Source organism: Coregonus clupeaformis, chromosome 7, assembly GCF_020615455.1.
Source record: "Coregonus clupeaformis isolate EN_2021a chromosome 7, ASM2061545v1, whole genome shotgun sequence".
Classification (NCBI taxonomy): Eukaryota; Metazoa; Chordata; class Actinopteri; order Salmoniformes; family Salmonidae; genus Coregonus; species Coregonus clupeaformis.
Genome location: NC_059198.1, coordinates 24,537,775 through 24,557,542, shown reverse-complemented (window position 1 = coordinate 24,557,542; position 19,768 = coordinate 24,537,775). Strand labels below are relative to the sequence as shown.

At 42.0% G+C, this 19,768-nt stretch overlaps 1 protein-coding gene across 4 annotated transcripts; it reads left to right on the top strand.

Annotated features, from left to right (window-relative positions):
* Positions 1 to 509: 509 nt before the first annotated feature.
* Positions 510 to 18,943, top strand: LOC121569427 (choline transporter-like protein 2). Of its 4 annotated transcripts, none has more exons than XM_041880375.2 (22): positions 510 to 673; positions 11,314 to 11,362; positions 11,476 to 11,549; positions 11,719 to 11,803; positions 11,986 to 12,070; positions 12,179 to 12,289; positions 12,539 to 12,599; positions 12,793 to 12,919; positions 13,013 to 13,096; positions 13,245 to 13,357; positions 13,523 to 13,654; positions 13,906 to 14,005; positions 14,166 to 14,258; positions 14,392 to 14,476; positions 14,625 to 14,887; positions 14,990 to 15,084; positions 15,267 to 15,370; positions 15,553 to 15,626; positions 15,726 to 15,796; positions 15,956 to 16,044; positions 16,177 to 16,261; positions 18,034 to 18,943. In XM_041880375.2, the coding sequence occupies exons 1-22, from the start codon at positions 640 to 642 to the stop codon at positions 18,138 to 18,140; spliced, it is 2,121 nt and encodes a 706-aa protein (XP_041736309.1). In that variant the 5' UTR covers positions 510 to 639; the 3' UTR covers positions 18,141 to 18,943. The 4 variants fall into 4 exon arrangements, with proteins under 4 accessions (XP_041736309.1, XP_041736308.1, XP_041736307.1 ...); XM_041880374.2 differs by lacking the exon at positions 18,034 to 18,943 and adding an exon at positions 16,830 to 17,718; XM_041880373.2 differs by lacking the exons at positions 510 to 673; positions 18,034 to 18,943 and adding exons at positions 8,610 to 9,050; positions 16,830 to 17,718.
* The last annotated feature ends 825 nt before the right edge of the window (positions 18,944 to 19,768 follow it).

Here is a 19,768-nt window from a genome sequence, read left to right as displayed (position 1 = left end):
TGGCCCCATGCATTTTCCACACTTCAATTTTTTACCAGTTGGATAGATAGGCACCAATCCCAGCTTTCTTCTTTCTTTTGAAAATAATATTTTAGCTTGACTGCACGTCCAACACAGTTCTTACAACTTTTTTTGTGTAGGTCAATTAATCAGATAAATTAGAAAACAAATTACTGAGCAAGTAGGCTTAACCTGTATCGTACTCCTAGTCCCTTTTCACAGCGGCTTTTCTACTCCAGTCCTGACTGGTATTTAATATTTTAGGAAATCTTGCAGCTTCTCTTCTTGACACACTGTATCATACTGTATAAAACATGTCCCTGTGATCTGCATATGAAAATAAATACATAGGCTATACTGTATGTGATATGGTCACGTTGATTTACCGTTATAATTGCAGTGTGTCATCGTGCTCCCACCCACGTCCAGTGATTCGTCTATTTGCCCGTCATTCAAAGTTTGTTGGCATTCGTTGGTCAACTTTTTAAACCAAGGAACGTCTCGCTAAATGTTATGAGTTTGGTTCAGAGTTGGAGTGGACTTCAGCGCAGTAACCTTATCGGTAGGCTATCCATTTGGACTGGAAATTATGATATATGTAGTCTTACAATTTTAGTTTACAAGTGGACTCACTAATTCATGATGGAACTGGAGGGTGAGAAACCGAAGTATGGTAAGTTGTTAGCTTGTTTAGTTTATATAGGTTACCATATCTCTTTAACAGCGCTTTCACTGTCCTGGGATAGCAAGCCGACCAGCCCCATATAGTTTCGATTTCATATATCAAGAGGACTGGATCGTGGAGTGCAACATTTTATTGGTGTGTGCTGGATGCACGTAACAATTTAACTCAGCATTTGGCTACTGCATATTTCATTTACCCCATTGAAGTAGCCTAACTCAATCAACTTTTTGCCTGTCTCCCTTTCAGAGAATAGACGAATGGAAATTGACTCTCACAATTTGAGCCATCATTCCCATGCATAATCGGGACTGTTGGTATATGCTTCTGTTTTGGGCTAGCCTACAGATTGCATTCGATTAGCCTATGTTGTTGTTGCCTCTCGCACACTCCCACGCCCAGGTCTCATCCCTGTGCCAAACAATGAGACTGCTGAGAAATTAGTGGTATAAGGGCCTACAACATTCCATACAATAAATGCACACTTGTATGCAAATGCAAATACTGTAGCCTATCTCAAATTATCATACAATATGATTCTCAAATAGACGGTGGGATTTTAAGTTTCTTTCAATTCTCAGATTTAGACTTTACAGTTTAACCCTAATAGCAAACTACATGCTTACTACTGATTAACTGAAAATATTAGTGTCCCTACTCAGCCTTTGCATGTCCAGATGCTACATTCCTCAGCCTGGTATGGCTCTCTAGAGAATGACTTACCAGCTTTGTGACAGAAATATGACCACCATCCAAATATAGATTAGTTAATAAATAAATGCCTCATGGTAGGTCTGAATCTGAATTTAGAGAAGATACTGTGTGTATTGTTTCAGCTATTGTCAACAAAAACCTGCTATTCCCTGCAATATAAAGGTGTTGGTAGGTTAATGGATCCAAACAATTGTTGTTCATGTAAAGGAAAGGGTTTTCATTGAAGATATGTTCTCATAATACTTTAATTTATGCTGCCTAAAAAGAGCAAGAATCTGCTGGAGTAGGCCAACCTCTGTCAAAATGATAGAGTCTGACTCCATAGTTGTAATTTGGACTTAAAATATATACCTCCAAAATGTGTTAGTAGTGGCACACCCAGTCATATGGCAGGGTATGCTACTGCCACCTGCAGTTATAGCATTGAAATTCTAGTACAGCATAGCATGGTGAAAACCAGTAGAAGAAAGAAATGATGAGATTCACTCCAAATTGAGACTTCCCTGCAGCATCACCAACATCTGGAACCCTTTGTTGTAAGCTAAAATATTGTTTTCAGGGTCAACTCTGTCCACAAGATGTAGAAACACAGACAGATTTTCTTGTTTTCACTGTTTGTGTTTTGGTTTTATGTGGGGTTTGCAGGGCCCTGTGAAAAACATGGAGGAGGAATAAGGCGAGTTTGATGGTTGACTTGTTAGCTGTCTCCCCTCTCCAGCTATATGAAAGCTGTTTTTCTTATTTCTTCCACACACAGCCTTTTCCTCCCTCTGCCTGTCTTATGATGACTCATTTATTATTTAAAACCCTCTCTTTCATTATCTGAGACTTTTTCCACTCTTCCTGGCACAATGCATACTCATTTTACAACCTTCAGTATAGGCTACTATTTTGTATACAGCACTGTTTGCCTCTTCCCTCTATACAGGATTTAGGAATGTGTTATAACCCTCATACAAACAAGCAGTCAGGTCAACACCAGAGCAAGATTTTGATGGGGTGAAAAGACAGTTGAGCAACAAACTGCATTGTGGGAATAGTAAGCGGTGACTTGGCAGGAAATACAGTTGAAGACATTCTGTGAAAAGCTGTAGGGTTAATGACTTCTAGCACTATATTGTGACTCAAATGACTCTCCCAAATGACTGTCAAATTCAGTGTAGTACTCTTAAATGAAAACAATGATGGAGGTGCAGATGTATTGGAATCTGAGCAGTAGGAAACATATTTAGTGATAATCAGGAATGATGTGTTTGTGTGGTTATAAAGAGGGTGATGATTGGTAGACAGAGGACTTATAGAGGCCCTTCATTTTTCTTCTTCATTGTAAGCTCCTTGTGCGTGTGTTTTGCAGTCGAATGAAGTCTTTCTGCATTTCATGGAAATCTGTCAGGGTTTCACATAAGAAGGCGAAGGACAAAAAACATAACTATGGGGAGTTTGACACAGGCTACCACAGTGCAGAAAGGAACAGCCCTCACTTGGTTTTAGATTGTATCGTTTTTGTGTTTATGAAGAAATTGTTTTCAATATCTCCTCCAGCATTGCTCAACATTCCTTTGACCCTGACTCTCCCATGTGCGAATGTTGTAGATGCATTCATACGGTTCTAATTGAGGTTTTCATGGTACAATAGGACTGCCTCAGAAATACACAGTGGGATTTAGGCTGCGATCTAACAAAGCCATGCCCAATTTACATAATGGAGTAATTTCAGGCCAACGTATATCAGGAAACCTCAATAACAGGGACACTGACAGGATCAGAGACATCCTACAGCCCTGTGCAGTCTTAGATTATGTGTAATTATAAGACATATTTAGGAGAGTGGTTTGAAACTTGATCCAGAGTCTCTCTGATCTTTATTTCAAGCTCTGGCAAGGTCTAGCTACACTCTTAGAAAAAAGGGTTTCCGAAAGGGTTCTTTGGCTGTCCCCATAGGATAACCCTTTCTGGTTCCAGGTAGAACCCTTTTTAATTCCAGGTAGAATTATTTTGGGTTCCATGTAGAACCCTCTGTGTAAAGGGTTCTACATGGAACTCAAAAGGGTTCTACCTTGGACCAAAAAGGGTTCTTCAAAGGGTTCTTGTATGGGGACAGCTGAATAACCATTTTAGGTTCTAGATGGCACCTTTTTTTTCTAAGAGTGTAGCAATAATGTAGTTTTGTGCTATTCATGAACATTTAAATTTGAGGCCCAGTCCAGCTGTTTTCTATTACAACAGCTGTCATCGTGTTACCACTTCCCACATTGTCACTTTACTCAACAACTGTATTGAATGAACAGGCATCCCACTGGGCACACACTGGTTGAATCAACGTTGTTTCCATGTCATTTAAATGAAATTATGTTGAATCAACATGGAATAGACGTTGAATTGACGTCCGTGCCTAGTGGCATGCCCCTAGGGAAGGAGAAATGTTTCCCCTGCTAGACCCCATTATTGTTTAATCTGCTTGATCACAGTCTGGTCCAAACAGACTCATGTGACTTATTAACCCAGCAGCAGTTACGTTTTTGTTCCAGTCAGACAGCAGACAGCCTGAGTGTTAGAGTAAGTTATTAGGGTAAGTTATTAGGGTCATGGGGCCTGAGGAGAAGAGAAGTTATAGGACTACCCTTGCTGGGACCATCAGGAACCCCCATCTATTTGTGTGCCATGGCCTTCCTCTTTCAGACTGCTAGTCATGGCTGTTGGACTTGGCTGCCCTCCCACAGCCTGTCTGGTCTGTCACTTCTGGATGTTTGGAAGGTGAAAAAAACCTATACTCTTTGGAATTCTGCATTGTTTTGTAGATTTCCGTAGCTGAGCCAGAGCAATGAGTAAGGGTTACAAAAATAGAGCACTATTTTGGAAAATGAGATTCATTTAGCAGACTTTTTGAGAATGTAATCGTGATTCCTTTGTCAATGTTATCAAAACGTAGCCAAGTAATCTAATTGACGTTGTCTAATGGGTTGGTGCTGAGGCTCTGGCATCTATCTCTGCTATGAGCACAATGGAGAGAACAACAAAGAGTGTTGAAAACTCACTATGAGGGAAACGGTCACAAATACTGCACCCATCAACACTCTACTACTGCACTTACTGTAATGAGAGACAGACTGAGGAGGGGAAGCTGCTACTATAGCCTACTGTGTTGATAGGACATCATGCTTCTCTTTTCTCAGGGGTATATGGTAGTCGACTCAGGAGAAGTGCACATTGGATAAGTGCATACTGTTTAAGTGCAGTGCTGTTCACCAGTCCCAAACAAAATACATTATTTCTGTTCTCTCCGGATATGTGCATACACACATTCAGCATGATAGTCATAATCTATTGCATAAATGAGCAAGAGTACTTTATATTCTGTAATACAGGCATGGTGGACAGATAAAGAATGTCATGGAAGGTTGACTTTATTTATGGACGTTTTCACTATGAGAGGAGGAGAGGCTAGGGAAGACGGATACTAATGAGGGGAAACTCGACTCAGGAAACACTAGAAAAGTTCCAAAGCAAATACCTGAAGGTCAGGAAAACCAGAAGCAAAACTGCCTTGGACCTTGTGTAGTACACTATACAATGAGCTTTCTTTCCACAAGAGAAACAGTGATACATCAATTTCTTTGTGCAGATTCTTGGGAAACATCTAGCTACAGTAGCGTACCCTAATAAAGTTATTACAACAACTGATGTAGCAAATAACATTTGTCCTGAAGCTGAGGCCATAGGCACCCCTTTAAGAAAAGATGCATTAATGGATTAAAGCTGACTGGGCCTATGACAGCACACTCCCACTCACCTTGCTTCCCCAACAGCATACCACGTTGTGCTCTTGTTCCTAATGTACTGTTGTTTTTTGTATATATTTTCTCAAGCTTTAAAGTTGTTGTAGAGAAAATGTGACACTGAAATGTGGGAATGTATGTCATACTCCTATTTGTATTCAGTGGAGATCCAACTCTTGCAGGGTGAAATATCCTCCCTGTGCATAACCCATCGAGATGTTGAGACTGTTGCTGATTTGCTATTTTGTGCTGGTAGCTTGTAAACAGTCTGCTACTGTGCTTGTAATAATGGGGCCAGTAGGGTTTTACAGAAAATGAAGACAGAGGGAGCCTTTTCTTTCTCTCACTAACTTGTAATGAATGGAAAATTGGCCCTTACCAGAATGACATAGGCTATCCCATTGGCCAAAACAAGTGACAACACTGCCTGGAAAGAGTACGGGGGGATTCCAACAGAAGCTTCTCATCAATAGCCATTTTCCAGCTCATCATGAAACATACTCAATTTCCCCATAATCTGTCTGTATCATCAGCATACACAGCATCCCGTTGGGTTCAGACAAAGGCAAACTAATTTGAATTGTTATAGAGATTGCTTTTCATTGCTCACTGCTAAAAGTTTTAAAATAAAAATAGTCTAATATCCCCCTAGCGTGCAAACCTAGTTTAAGCAGAGGAAATGGCACAACAGGATGTGGTTATGGATATGTGGATGTCCAGCCAGGCTAGGTGAAACCACCCAATGTAATACAGTCATGTTCCCACAAGAGGGGAGAAAAGACCTATGAATATGACATGCAATAGCTCTGAGAGGACACACCTGGATATAACAGAGAGGAATAGGCGAAGTGAGAGGTTTTACTCAGCCCAAAATATGTCCATGAAAATAAGCCCACGAAGTGAGGTATTTTCTTATGGAGGTCAATGAGTGTTGAATTTGGTCAACAAAAAATGTAAGGTTACACTTTATTTTGATAGTCCATCTGTAGATGCTCTATCCAAATAAAGTGTGACCAAATGTAATTACAAATTTGCTACGTGAGGCTTATTTGATCAAATAGAAGTTTCATAATGGTTGGATCGTTAGGAATCTAGGAAAAACAATTGTCGGACAAGAAGAATATAGATTAAGTTCTCCGAATGGACAAGTAAAAAACAATCACGCAAAAATCACAATATCTAACATTAGGTTACTCCGATCAGAATTTGATCAGTGTCCTCCGGATGCAATGTGTTGCACACCGAGTATAATATTGTAGGCCTGCATTGACAGGCCTTTACATCTTGCAGTCGCCAGATGCGTTTTTGAGATCAAAGCGAGCCAAGCCATGTGTGCACATTTGTTGATATTCATTGCTAGTTAGTGAGTTATTTGCCCAGTTATAGCTAATTTTTGGTCAGCAATGAAAATCCTGTAAAAGTAATGGTGTGTGCATCACCTGCGTGCCAGTGGGCTGTTGCCAGAAGAGAGAGAGAGAGACATTTGCGCAGCAGGTAAAATAATGATACACAACAGACTAACTAGATAGCCAATTAAAAACATATTGTGTAGTTTGGTTGGTTAACTCGCTAGTTGGGGTGGGCACCGGTAGGTGTGTGACACTTAAATAAATCATATCAATCATTAACTATTTAGCTATTAGCATGTATTAATGTAATTGTCATGTCCGATGTCCTAAAATAACTTTCCACCGGCACTCATGTATAATCGCAAATGGCCGACACGCAATTGATACTGGTGCACAGTTGATGAAACCAATGCTGCATACTCTGGTTGTAAAACCGTCTCTCAAGCGCTCAAAATTGGCTAGGATTCTCCTCTTTTCAATACTGCCCATGTAATTCTGACAAAGTTACAAAAATATTCCTACAATATCCTAATTGACAAGTAACTCCTATGCTGTCAAGTTCTCCCCTGAACATGGAATATTTTAACCTTATAAATAGATAATCATCTTAGTTAGCTACCTCATCCACCTTAGCCATTTGATCCCTGGTTCATTGAATGAGGGAATTATTTTATAAAGACATAAAAAGTATTTGGTTGTAATTGTAATGTTGCAGGGGGCCCATCCATCCTCCAGGAGATTACAGGAGAGCTACTGGGTGTGCAGGCTTTTGCTCCAGCCCTGCTCGAACACACCACATTGTAAAAATTCAGCTGCTCAACAGGACCTTGATAAGCTAACTGGTGTGTTTGAGAAGGGTTAGATCAAAAGCCTGCAGCTTTCGGACAAGTAAAATATCTGTCCTACTTGGCTAAAAGCTATGTCAAGCCCTGATGGATTTAGCCATTGAGGGCTTCCACCATTTTTAAGTAGTCAACTGGGTGGGGATTCCTATGAGTTGGAAGCAATCAGCCAATGAAGAAGAAGAAAATGTACTACTTTAAAATGTAGATGCCATGCTGTCAGAGACACTATAATGGCACAGATACAAAGATGAGTCCTCTATCTATCTCTATGGCTTGTTGTTCACACGCTTATCTGCCCTCTCATTGGCTAGAATGATCCCTCTTCCTGCCTGCCTTCCATCTTTGAGGACATGTATTTCCATTGTTAGAGCGGTTACATGTCTATCTTGTCAATATAATAGACAATTTTTGGCTATAATGAACCGCCTAACGAGCAGCTTTGAATTAAATGCACCTTGTGTATAATCCATTGGGCAGAGGTGCGTTCAGTTTGCTTGAACGTTTGCTAAGCTGCAGAATGGTTTGTACTGAATTACACATTTCCCCAAAACGTTCTTGAACAGACTTTGAGGTACATTTGCTCCCGTTTGGTGGGTGTGGCGAGTCGTGCCTTGACGCAATGAGTGACATATTTAAAGGGCAGAGGCCATGATATAGCGTTCCCCAACCGACAATCCAACCCCCCTTTTCACCTGGTCGTTCAGTACATCACCGTTTCTGTTCAATTGAATATTCCAGGACATAAAAACATACTGAACGCAGCCCTGGTGTGACAATAATTTTTCAAACATAGAAGAAGTGAAGGTTAGAAATAAGTAAATAAGGCTGCATTTACACATTTGTCAAAAGGCCAATTAGTGGAAAAAATATCAGAATTGGGCTGGCTGTGTAAATGCAGCTTAAGATAGCTCTAGAAGTTAAATAAGGTATCAAAATATAGCTTTGTGTTCATTTGACAGTCAAAATAGCTTCAGGGGTGGAGATCTTGATTAATGCGCTCATCTATCCAGTATTATAACCAGCACACCTGAGTCTCATCAGCCTCCAGGGCACACAATTGGAAGCAAGCAAGGCTAGCAAACAGCTTTTTTGTTTTTCTCCCAAACACATGCTTTTGATCACTCCTGTGTTGTTTGCTTGGGATCCGCAAAGATATCCAGCAGCTCTTTCACAGAGGGGGGAGGGGAGAGTCAGTGTAGTGAAAAACAAGGAATTGTTTCCACCCATTTTGCCTCAGTTGTGCTTCACCCTTCCCTGTAGGTGAGCTACCTGACCAAACTCTGGGGAGAGAGTGTGAAAGAGGTAGAGAAAGCCAGGAACAAAGGCAGAGAGTGAGAGAGACAGACAAAAAGAGGTCTGTGTGGAGGGAAAGGGGAAGAGAAAGAGAGAAATGAACAGGTGGACCAGAGATCTGAGCTAGGCAGCTGTTGGGGGGTGGGAAACAGTGGGTGGACTCTGAGGAACAGGGGTGTGCTCAGAGCTGTTGCAGACAGGTCGGACAAGTTTCTCCCCACAATACCTGTCTTTCTCACACACACATTTTAAACACACCAGTTGGCAGGAAAAGGAAGTGAAGTAAAAAAGGGCTGAAGAAGAAGAGGGCGAGTTTTCCGCTAATTTATAAGTTGACTACCAGAAAGGAATTTAAAGATGCCTGAGGAGCAACCCTATTATGGAAAGCATGGTAACTTCTAATTCCTCAACCTTGGTTTTAGTTTCACTAGAGTTTGTGGTTTACCTTTTTCAACCATATGAAAACCTGTTTGTGTCTTTTATGATGGCTGGTTTGGTTGTAGCTTAAGTTTGTTCTTGAAGTGGGATAGAACTTTTGTCACTGCTGGAATTTTCTAACGAATCTGTCAGTTGGAGCTTGTTAAAAGGTGGTGTAATTTGTCTCTGGAGAAGAGCGGCACTAGGTGAAACTAGAGCTCTGGTATCGGCATTATGACAACATGGCTGAGAATGGGTGTGGGTTAAACCTGCTGATTTATACAGGTGTGTAGAGAAATGCAAGCAAACATTGTATCAGAATGTTTTCTCTCATTTATCACATGCTGCTGCACTGTGTATATATAAAGACTGGACTGGAAAAATTGGCAGGAAACATTATTTGTTTTCAGCCCTGATAAAATATAAATTAATATGTCAGCCATTGTTGTTTTGGGCAAATGTTTCCACACTTTGCTCCAGTCTACCTCCCTCTGCAAGCTGTCTCCACCATGTCTTTCAAGGGCACCTCAGGCTGATTATGCCCATTTAACACTAACATCCAGACTCTGTATCTCTGTACCTAAGACCTGCTGTGTCCAGTGGATTTATGTTCTCTGGGGGCAGGTCCACTATAATGCATGCTGCAATAGCACCCTGACCACTGCTCTGCATTATTAATGGCCGCCATGCTGAACGTCATACTCTATAGTCTCTAGCCTAGACCCAGTGGTTCAGCCTTCTTCTTAAGACTGTGATTATTGATGTTATGTGAGGTTGAGATTCACTATGGCTCAACTTGAGCACTTCTGACTGATTATGATAACCGTATCCTTTTCTTTCTCATCTAGGCCTAAATGTAGTTGACAATGTCTCCTTTTGGTCGTCTGAGGATTTAGAACTGGCAATGAGTGCATGATGTTTGATCATGAAATATCCACTCTCTCCTTGTACAGTAACCGTAGTTAACCTTGATCTATGTGGGCTGATAGCAGATGTAGAGAGTGTACTGTCTCTGCTCCACCCAGTCAGCTCCTCCTTACCCCCTTTGGATCCCCAGGGTTCAGATCCAGGTTACACATTATATTGGGTGTGCCTGTATGAAAGGGGTATATTGTTCACTGGTTTATAGCCTAGTTTAATTTGGGGGATGTTATCAAGTTAAGAAAATCATGAAACATTAACAAGAACAAACTTTTTTTACCATACTTTTCATGTCATTAATCAACATTTACCTTTTAAGAAGTAATCAATACTGATGAAAAGGGTAATCTGTCATTTGTGTATCTTATATCCTTGGAAATCAAATGTAGCATTGGCTGAAGGAGACATACACACATTCACACTCACCACACATGCTGCTGCTACTGTCTATTATCTATCCTATTGCCTAGTCACTTTACTCCTACCTATATGTAGATCACAGGAGGCTGCTGAGGGGAGGACGGCTCATAATAATGTCCGTAATGGAGCAAATGGAATGGCATCAAACACATCGAAAGCATGTTTGATGTATTTGATACCATTCCACGTATTCCATTCCAGCCCGTCCTCCCCAATTAAGGTGCCACCAACCACCTGTGATGTAGATGGCTACCTCCATTACCTGGTACCCCTGCACATCAACTCGGTAGTGGTACATCCTGTATATAACAATGTTATCTTTTACTCGTTATTGTTATTGGGTATTCACTGTGTATGTATTCCTCGTTTCACCATTTCTATGTGTTATTTTTTAAATGTTTTATCTTAACTCTTCATTGTTGGAAAAGGACCCCCAAGTAAGCATTTCACTGTTAGTCTACACCTGTTGTTTATGAAGCATGTGACAAATAAAATGTGATTTGATTTAATAGGTTGTGCCCACACAGTAGAGTCACTGACCTCTGGTGGCTGTGTTACTGCAGGTTCTCATGTTTTAGAAGGGCTGCCTATTCACTACAAAGGAATTAGTTGGGTTGCCAGGCGTGTCTACCCTGAGGGAAAAGTAATCTGACAAACAGTAAATGGAGCAGAATGTCGATGCGTGGGCAATCCACTCTGTTTACCCCATGAAGTATATAACTAGGAGCCAGACTCCCCCACATGGAACAGTGTCTAGGTGCAAAGTGCATCTTGGATATTACATTTCTTCTGACAGCCCTGCAATGATACCAGTGTGTACACTTTCATTCAACTTCTACGCTGCAATCCATTTACCATCTGAAATGGTATTCCTACTGTGTGTTCTTTCCATCTAGGTGAACCAAGAAAGCATGACCCCACCTTCAAAGGCCCCATCTATAACAGGTGAGAGAGGATTGCCAGTTCATCCACAGCATGTAGTCAGGATGGCACATAATTCGCATCTAAAAACGACTGGTCCCATAACGTTTCCATATCTCCCTCTCTCTTTACTCTAGGGGCTGCACTGATATTGTATGCTGCATCCTCTTCATTATTTGCATACTGGGCTATGTTGCAGTGGGAATTCTTGGTAAGTGAATGTGTCCTGTAGGCACAAACAAGCTAACCTGACCCCATATTAAGGACTTGGGTATACCCTGAGTGCTGGTCAGAGTGCTGGTCACCTAAAGCATGTCTGAGAGTGTCTGTGTGTTAGAGATGTCTGTATCATTGTTGTTGATGGTTCCCTTCTCCCCTAGCCTGGTCCCAGGGAGACCCCAGGAAGGTGATCTACCCCACGGACAGCAGAGGACAGTTCTGTGGGCAGGCAGGCACTCCTCTGGAGTAAGTTCGGCCCTCACCATTCATACAGTGGAATACATAACACAAAAATAATCACTAACACTCACATGTGTTGTGTGTTGGTTGTCTCAATCATTCCACCCTGGTCATTCACTCTCTTTAAACCTGTCTTACCCAACACTGCTCTTGTGTTCTCTGAACAACTGGTTGTGTGTGTATTGTAGGAAGAAGCCCCTGCTGTTCTACTTCAACATCATGAAGTGTGCCAGTCCCATGGTGCTGCTGGAGTTCCAGTGCCCAACCACACAGGTGACCTGAACCTCTGTTGGTTTTCAGTTGATACATTCTTGAACACCATGTTATTTATGTATGCACTTGTATTATCTTGTCTCATGGTGACATTTCTTTTGCCATCAGATGTGTGTGGAGAAATGCCCTGATAAGTTCATGACGCTCCTCAAGGCCTACACCAATAAAGAAGACTTTAAGTATTATAAGAACTTCTGCAAGGAGGGTCTAGAGGGGCTGGTGAGTAGCATGTGAAGAGGAAACTGAGCTAGGTGGTGTAGTAGTTTTCCAAAATCAACATGGCTGACAATGTCAAGATTCCTTGGTTTCCAATGTCACTAAAATGTCAAGAATGTGATGATGTGTTTTGTTCTACAAAAATAATTGTGTGCCCAGTGGCAGTTTTAGTATGAACAATTAAAACTTTGAATATACATTGCTGCACCAATGGTTGAGATACTAAGTGCTGGTTGTTCATGTGTGTTTTAGACTGTAACACAGATCCTGAGTTCTGGCCTGTGTCCTGCCATGCTGATGCCAAGTAAACCCTGTAAGTACGGCTCTATCCTGTTTACCTGCCCGTCTTCCAGACCTCTGTTCCTCTGAGTTGAACTCCCCAACCCTCCATCTAACCAGCCCATCCTCCCCATTTCCGGAATTCTAAAAAAGTGAAAGACATTGTTTTAGCTGCTCTCCCTCATTATCCTGTGTCTTCTCCTTCACCACCATTCCCCTTCCTCCAGTCACCCGCAGGTGCTTCCCTGCCCTGGGCCAGAAGAAGGGAGGGGAGATCACTGTGGGAAATAACTCCAAGTTTGATGATGGGGAGGGGAACATTAGAGATGCCAAAGATCTGGTGGCGGGGGTCAAGTGAGTCCACGGATAAACCTAATTTGCATAATGTTTTCCTTTGATGGGTGCTAGTGCTACAATCAGTGTTGGTCACTGTATTGTCTTCTATAGGAATGCCACAGTGGTCATTGAGGCTCGACAAGTGGCCATGAAGATCTTTGAGGATTACACCCAGTCCTGGTACTGGATCCTAATGTAAGTCAGCATCTTCCCTTTGACACTATTGTGCAGTAATACGTTCACACTGGTCATTTACCACGCAGTCAACTGAATTCCAAAGCACTTGATCCAGCGACGAGTCCGTAACGTAGCCACTTAAGTCTGTCTTTGTGTCGGTGTTCAGAGGGTTGGTGATTGCCATGCTCGTCAGTCTCCTCTTCATCATCCTCCTGCGCTACCTGGCAGGGATCATGGTGTGGGTCATGATCGTCATGGTGATTCTGGTCATTGGATACGGTAAAGACCAGTTAAACAGAAGGGTCATTTTGAGTTGTTTCTTAATGTTCAAATCTCTATATAAAGTCTCTATAATCAACAAAGCCATCACCTGTGTCCCTTTCCCACCTCCCTATCTAAATGCTGTACTTCCCTCTTGTGGCCATGCTCTGTATTGCACCATAGGCATCTTCCACTGCTCCATGGAGTATGTTAGCCTGAAGTCAGAGGCAGGCTCTAATGTCACTCTAAAGGACCTGGGCTTCCAGACAGACTTCTCAGTGTACCTGCATATCAGACAGACATGGCTGGCCTTCAGTAAGTATCCCCACTTACCTCCTCTCAACCTTACAGCAAGTGTGGCTCAGGAGGGATACAACTGGACCAATACATTAGTTATACTGTATATCACGAAGCAGGATCAATGTTAGCCAGGTAACTTTTCTAAACCCTTAGATATAATGCATTGCAGTGTTATCGCAAGCATAAACTGCTACTAAGGACCCCTAAATGGCTGTGACTGAATTCTCCATTTGTTTTTATGCTTTTTCTCCCTCCTGTTCTCTTAGTTATTATTCTGGCCATTGTGGAGATCATCATCATTTTGCTGCTTATCTTCCTCAGGAATAGAATCCTCATCGCCATCGCTCTCATCAAAGAAGCCAGCAGGTCAGGAAACGGGGGGGGCTCTCTGCACTTACAGCCTCTTCTGATGAGATTGTATGGGAAACGGATCAATGAAGGCTAGATCATTGTGGTCAAAAGGGATGTAATTCATAGATGTTGGATAAGACATTTGTAGTCCTAAACTGTGATGTTTGGTTTACAGGGCCATTGGGCATGTGATGTCAGCCCTGTTTTACCCGTTGTTCACCTTTGCCCTTCTGTCCATGGTCATCGCCTACTGGGCTGTCACCGCTGTGTATCCTTCATGTTTGGAAGAAATGACTCATAGGCTTAAATAACTCAACATGCTCTTCTGAATGATGGATGTGTATTTGCTGGGATTTATAGTTCTCTGGGTCATATTGTAGTCCTTGACAGTCTCTGGGCAGGTTCCTGTCCACCTCCAATCAGCCCATTTATAAGGTGTTCAATGAGACGGCCTGCGATCACTCCAGGAAAATCTGCGAGCCAGCTGTGAGTCCTGCTTTTCTGTTAGCCAATGCAATATGTCACCATCTAACAATTTGATCTTAATTGAAGAGACCTTGAACCATTGGATCATCACCATGATAAAAATGTATAGAATGTCAACTGTTGATTCTTCTCCCTCGGTCTCCTCCAGAACTTCAGCACCTCCAGTATGAAGGCTGAATGCCCAGATTCTAAGTGTCTGTTTGCCTTCTACGGTGGAGAGACGGTCTACCACAAGTACCTGATCGGCCTGCAGTTCTACAACGTCTTCCTGTTCTTCTGGTGTGCCAACTTTGTGACGGCTCTGGGTCAGATGACCCTGGCTGGGGCCTTTGCCTCCTACTACTGGGCCTTTGTCAAGCCTGACGACATGCCTGCCTTCCCTGTCTTCTCTTCCCTTGGCAGATCACTCAGGTGTGTGTGACTGTTTACGTTCCTGTTCCTAACCAAGTTGGGTGTTCAGATATGTACATGTTGTATATCTTGTTAGTGACATCTCCTCATCTCCCTACTCAGGTATCACACAGGTTCCCTGGCGTTTGGCTCTCTCATCCTCTCCATCGTCCAGATCATCAGGGTTCTGCTGGAGTACATTGACCACAAGCTCCAAGGTGAGGCATTGATACTGTATTTTTATTTTTTATTTTAGATACTGTATTAGCAGTATGTTGATATTAACACACAGCTATCATTGTATACACTCATCATACTATACACTAGTTGTATGAATGCTGTTTTTGTACTTGTGTTGGCTCTGATTGGTTCTGCCCTACTGTGTTATTCTCCCCTAAAGGAACCCAAAATAAGTGCACTAAGTTCCTGCTGTGCTGTCTCAAGTGCTGCTTCTGGTGCCTGGAGAAATTCATCAAGTTCATCAACAGAAACGCCTACATTATGGTGCGTGTACCAGCTGTTTGTGTTCACCTGCTATGCCCAATGTCATCCAGTTAAATGCATGTAATATCGGATATAATTAATTGTAGATGAGCTTTGTCACCTGGATCATCTGTAACCTTTTTAACTGTGGGAAAATGTTTGGTTTGTGCTTGATTATGAATTTGAGTGTCTGCTGCCTATAGGTGGCGATATATGGCAAGAACTTCTGCACGTCTGCCAAAGATGCCTTCTTCCTCCTCATGAGGAACATGATCAGGTGAGTGAGTGTGCCGTCTATTAATGTTTGTGTGTTGACTTAATGAATGTAACAAATGGACTATGATCCATCACAACGCATCACTGTTTGAACTTGCAGGGTTGCCGTCTTGGACAAGGTGACAGACTTCCTGTTGTTCCTGGGCAAACTCCTCATCGTTGGCCTTGTGGGTAAGTGAGTCTGTTTCTACAGGAAACATGATGAACAATAACACACTCAGTAGGGCCAGTCTTCTAGTGATTGTATTTAGTTTGATTACGTCTCACTGTTGACAACCAGTTGTGCTATTGGATGTGTGTCTGAGACAACTCTTCCCTCCTGTTTCCCAGGAATCTTTGCTTTCTTCTTCTTCTCTGGGAGGGTGAAGGCCTTTGAGAACACAGCCCCCAACCTCCACTACTACTGGGTCCCCATCCTGGTGAGTAGCATAGCCATGCTCAGGGTCTGCTGGGTTATGTACAAAGACATGTAGTTTAATCTATCCTCTAAATGTAGCTGAGTGTAACCCGTGTTGTGTATAGTAATGGTTGGAGTGTGTTTGTCTCCTCAGACGGTGGTGGTTGGTTCCTACCTTATTGCCCACGGCTTCTTCAGCGTGTACGCCATGTGTGTGGACACACTCTTCCTCTGCTTCTGTGAGTAACGTTACGCATTGTAATTCACCCACAAACACAAGGTACCAGTGGTGAGAAGGTAAAGTGTTATGAGTGTACAGATTATGGTGTGCACAGTATACTCAGGAAATGGCTGCCTCGTGTTGGCAACTCTTTTACATCTCAAAGCTTTACTAAATGGCACGTTTTTTTGTGTGAAGTCAAGATGTCCCAATGTGTCTAAAGGTCATGTTGTCATGAAACGCCCTCATCTCCCTTTCTTCATTAACTCTTTCACTGCTAATGGTGTTGGGCTGCCACTAATTATCAATTGCATGATGATATTCTGGTTTTCTTCATAATGCGTTATTGATCCTAACCTAGCTATCTATGACTAGTGTTAACTTGCTTGTTGCAGGCATTGGGAAAGGTTGGGTGTCGATCTATTAAAATGTAAATGGGTGCTTTTGCTGGGAATTTGGACTGACTTTCTCTCCTTCTCTCCCTTTTCAATTCATATTGTTTTCCTCCATCTCCCTTACTAATGCCACCCTTCACCTTCATCCTGTTTTCCAATCAACAATCCCTTGACCCCATTTAACACACACAGGCGAAGACCTGGAGAGAAATGATGGCTCTCCGGCAAGACCGTATTACATGTCAGCTTCGCTCAATGACATTCTGTTGGAGAACAAGGCTGTGGAAGAGAGAGGGGAGCCAACCCAGTCCTCACCACATCAGCCAGACGACCAAGACGTCCAGCTGAAACAATAGCAGCCTCAGATGCAGGAGAAGGACGAGGAAGTTTAGGAGTAGTCGTAGCAAAGACACTGTGGATGAGATCTTCAACTCCACCTGCAGATCTGTCTTGTAGAAATGGGCATGCTACTGTTCATGATTGGTAGATTGACATCAAAGCCTGAATTTGGACAACAGTCAACTGCTTGACCAGTGTCTTTGCTTCTCCCTATATATAGTGTGGTATTGTGCTCTTAATGGCTGGAGTTGGCAAATGATAGTTGTTTCATTGACTTGGAAAAAAGAGACCGAACCATAACAAACTATTCTAGGGATTCCACTGATGTTTTTGTGAACCTGTTGCAGTTCTGACGTTGATTTCCTGCTAGAAGGGAAATCCTGTCGGCCATAGGAAACAATGTGCCTAATTGACTAACTATCCGTTTTGGTCTGATGTATTGAACCTCCTACAGATATCACATTGTTTACAGTTAATGTAGTCAAAAGATGGTGCTCTGCAATGCTACCACCATGTGAGGGAAGCGGCTCCATTTGTTCTGTAAAGCAATGCAATCAGATCCCTCATTGCCTTGAAATGTGTGCCTGTCAGCAAGGTCTGTTTGATGCACTGTCCTGGAGACTGACTCCTAGGCTCTATGAGCATTGACTGAATGCAGGATCTCTTTTCTCTCCCTTTCGTCTGCTATTATGCATGTTGGTAGTATGTCTGCTATTGATTAAAGCTACCAGTCTTTCTGTTATTTGACTTTCCCCTTCACTCTTTCTGCATTGTATTGGTGTTGATGGGAAACAAGCTAAGGTAACTAACTTCCTTTCGCTTTTGACTAGGCAAGCTTTACCAATTCTGTCAAAAGCAGGTCAATTAGATTTTTGTAGGATTACATGTTAAATGACTTAAAGCACTTCTGTTTAACTTGGTGTTATCTTTGAAGCTTTGCTAATGCATTCATTGCAAGTTGGTTCTGATCTGGCTTGGAAATGTAACAATGTTTAAGTTCTCTTCTTTTGAAATCATTTCATAATTCTTTCTCATGACGTTTTCCTTGATTCTTCAGTGGAGGACCTGGAGAGGAACGATGGCAGTTCAGAGAGACCCTACCTGATGTCTGACCGCCTCCTCAAAATCCTGAAGAAGAAGAACAAGCCTGAACCAGCAGAGTAGAGCTCTCCCTATTGTGTGGATGAGGGCAAAAGCTCTGGTGTGTAATTGTGTATTGGAGTATGCCTTAAAGACTTGGTTGTCCAAGGACCTCATGCTGTCACTCATCCAGTACCTATGTGGCAATCTGTTGTGACAGAAGTCCAAACAATCGCTGCCGTCCTCTGTGGTCGAGTGAGGCGTATAAATCCCAAATTGAATTTGAATGCTGCATGCAGAGTGCTTCTTACAAGGACGTTTTTCCATTTTCATTCAGGTATTTGGTTTGGACTAAATAATCGTTTTAGTGTTTATTTGTAAGTATATTTTGATGACCTAATTTTCGAAAACCGGCAACCAAATGTGTTTTTTATTGAATATAGTTCTACGTTTACTATAATCAGACCAGCTGTAAGCCAATATGTTATGAGCATGCTTTGTTATGAATATTATTTGGAGTGTGTTACATGAAGGTGAGCACAGAACTTATCTATTAAGTAAAGTATTTTTATACATTTAGATGAAGCAGCACTTTTGTATGTAACCTATGCAATTATTTTAATTGTTGCAATATTTTCTCCGCTTTGTCATTACCAAAGCCATTAATACAGTACTGTTTGTAGCCCCTTTTGAACATGCTGTTAATCATGCCCTAGTAAACATCAAAGCTTGCTCTTGGTTATAATTGCCAGGGAATGAGTGGTAAAGGTATGAAATAAGATGGTGTGAGCCACAGTGAAGCTGAAAGCGGGGGGAATATGGTTTGTGGATCTGTTTTAAGTGCCTGTGGAGTTCTGAAACTTAAATAAAAAGTGTTTTGTACATGAGTCCTATGTGTGACTATGCCTGCCAGGGCAGATATGATTATTTAACTACAGAGTCCGTTATAAACAGTTTTTTAATGGTCAACTGTGGACCATCACGGCTCTCTGAATGACACAAGTAAAGCATCTATGTACAGAATGAACTGTTCTACAGACAATCATCAATTATATGTCATTGAAAGAACAGCTCAGAATAGCTCATTCTGCAGAAGGTGACAGTGATAAGGCATCTCCATACCTCTCTCAGTCCCAATGCTGGCTCTGTGTCAGTAGGTGCTTATTCACCTACTCATCTGGCTAAGAACCATTATGATCCAAGAGTCATAATCCAAGCATGACTGACTTTGTCTTGGCATTGTTCCAACAGGACGTTACATAAAACGTATACTGGTAGCATTTTTCAGTCAGTACAATTGAGTCATTGTATAACATATTAAAGATGACTCGAGATCAGGCTTTCGGGCATATGTTCAGGAATATGTTCAGTGACCTCACTTAGGCTTGTGATTATTTAGGTCATAACCTATGGACGTCTGTGGTTCCTCCATGGGACTCTATGATAGAACTGTGGCTGTATCCTGGTTCAAATACGTTTCTGTGAGGTGATGACAGAGCCAGTACACCTTCTCAGCTCACGCAATTCAGGAAATAACTTGATCCTATCCACTCTTAGAAAAAATGGTTCCAAAAGGGTTCTTCTGCTGTCCCCATAGGATAACCCTTTTTGTACATGGAACCCAAAATGGTTATACCTAGAACCTTTTAAGTTCTGGATAGCACCTTTTTCTTCTAAGAGTGTAGCCTAAAATATGCATTCATAAATGCCTG

Bases quoted from the DNA above. Each gene is read 5' to 3' on its own strand.
- LOC121569427 (XM_041880374.2), top strand. From the start codon at position 640: ATGATGGAACTGGAGGGTGAGAAACCGAAGTATG. The intron at 12,290-12,538 runs GTGAGTAGCATG...TGTGTGTTTTAG, and splicing joins AGGAGGGTCTAGAGGGGCTG to ACTGTAACACAGATCCTGAG. The intron at 15,371-15,552 runs GTGCGTGTACCA...TGCTGCCTATAG, and splicing joins ACAGAAACGCCTACATTATG to GTGGCGATATATGGCAAGAA.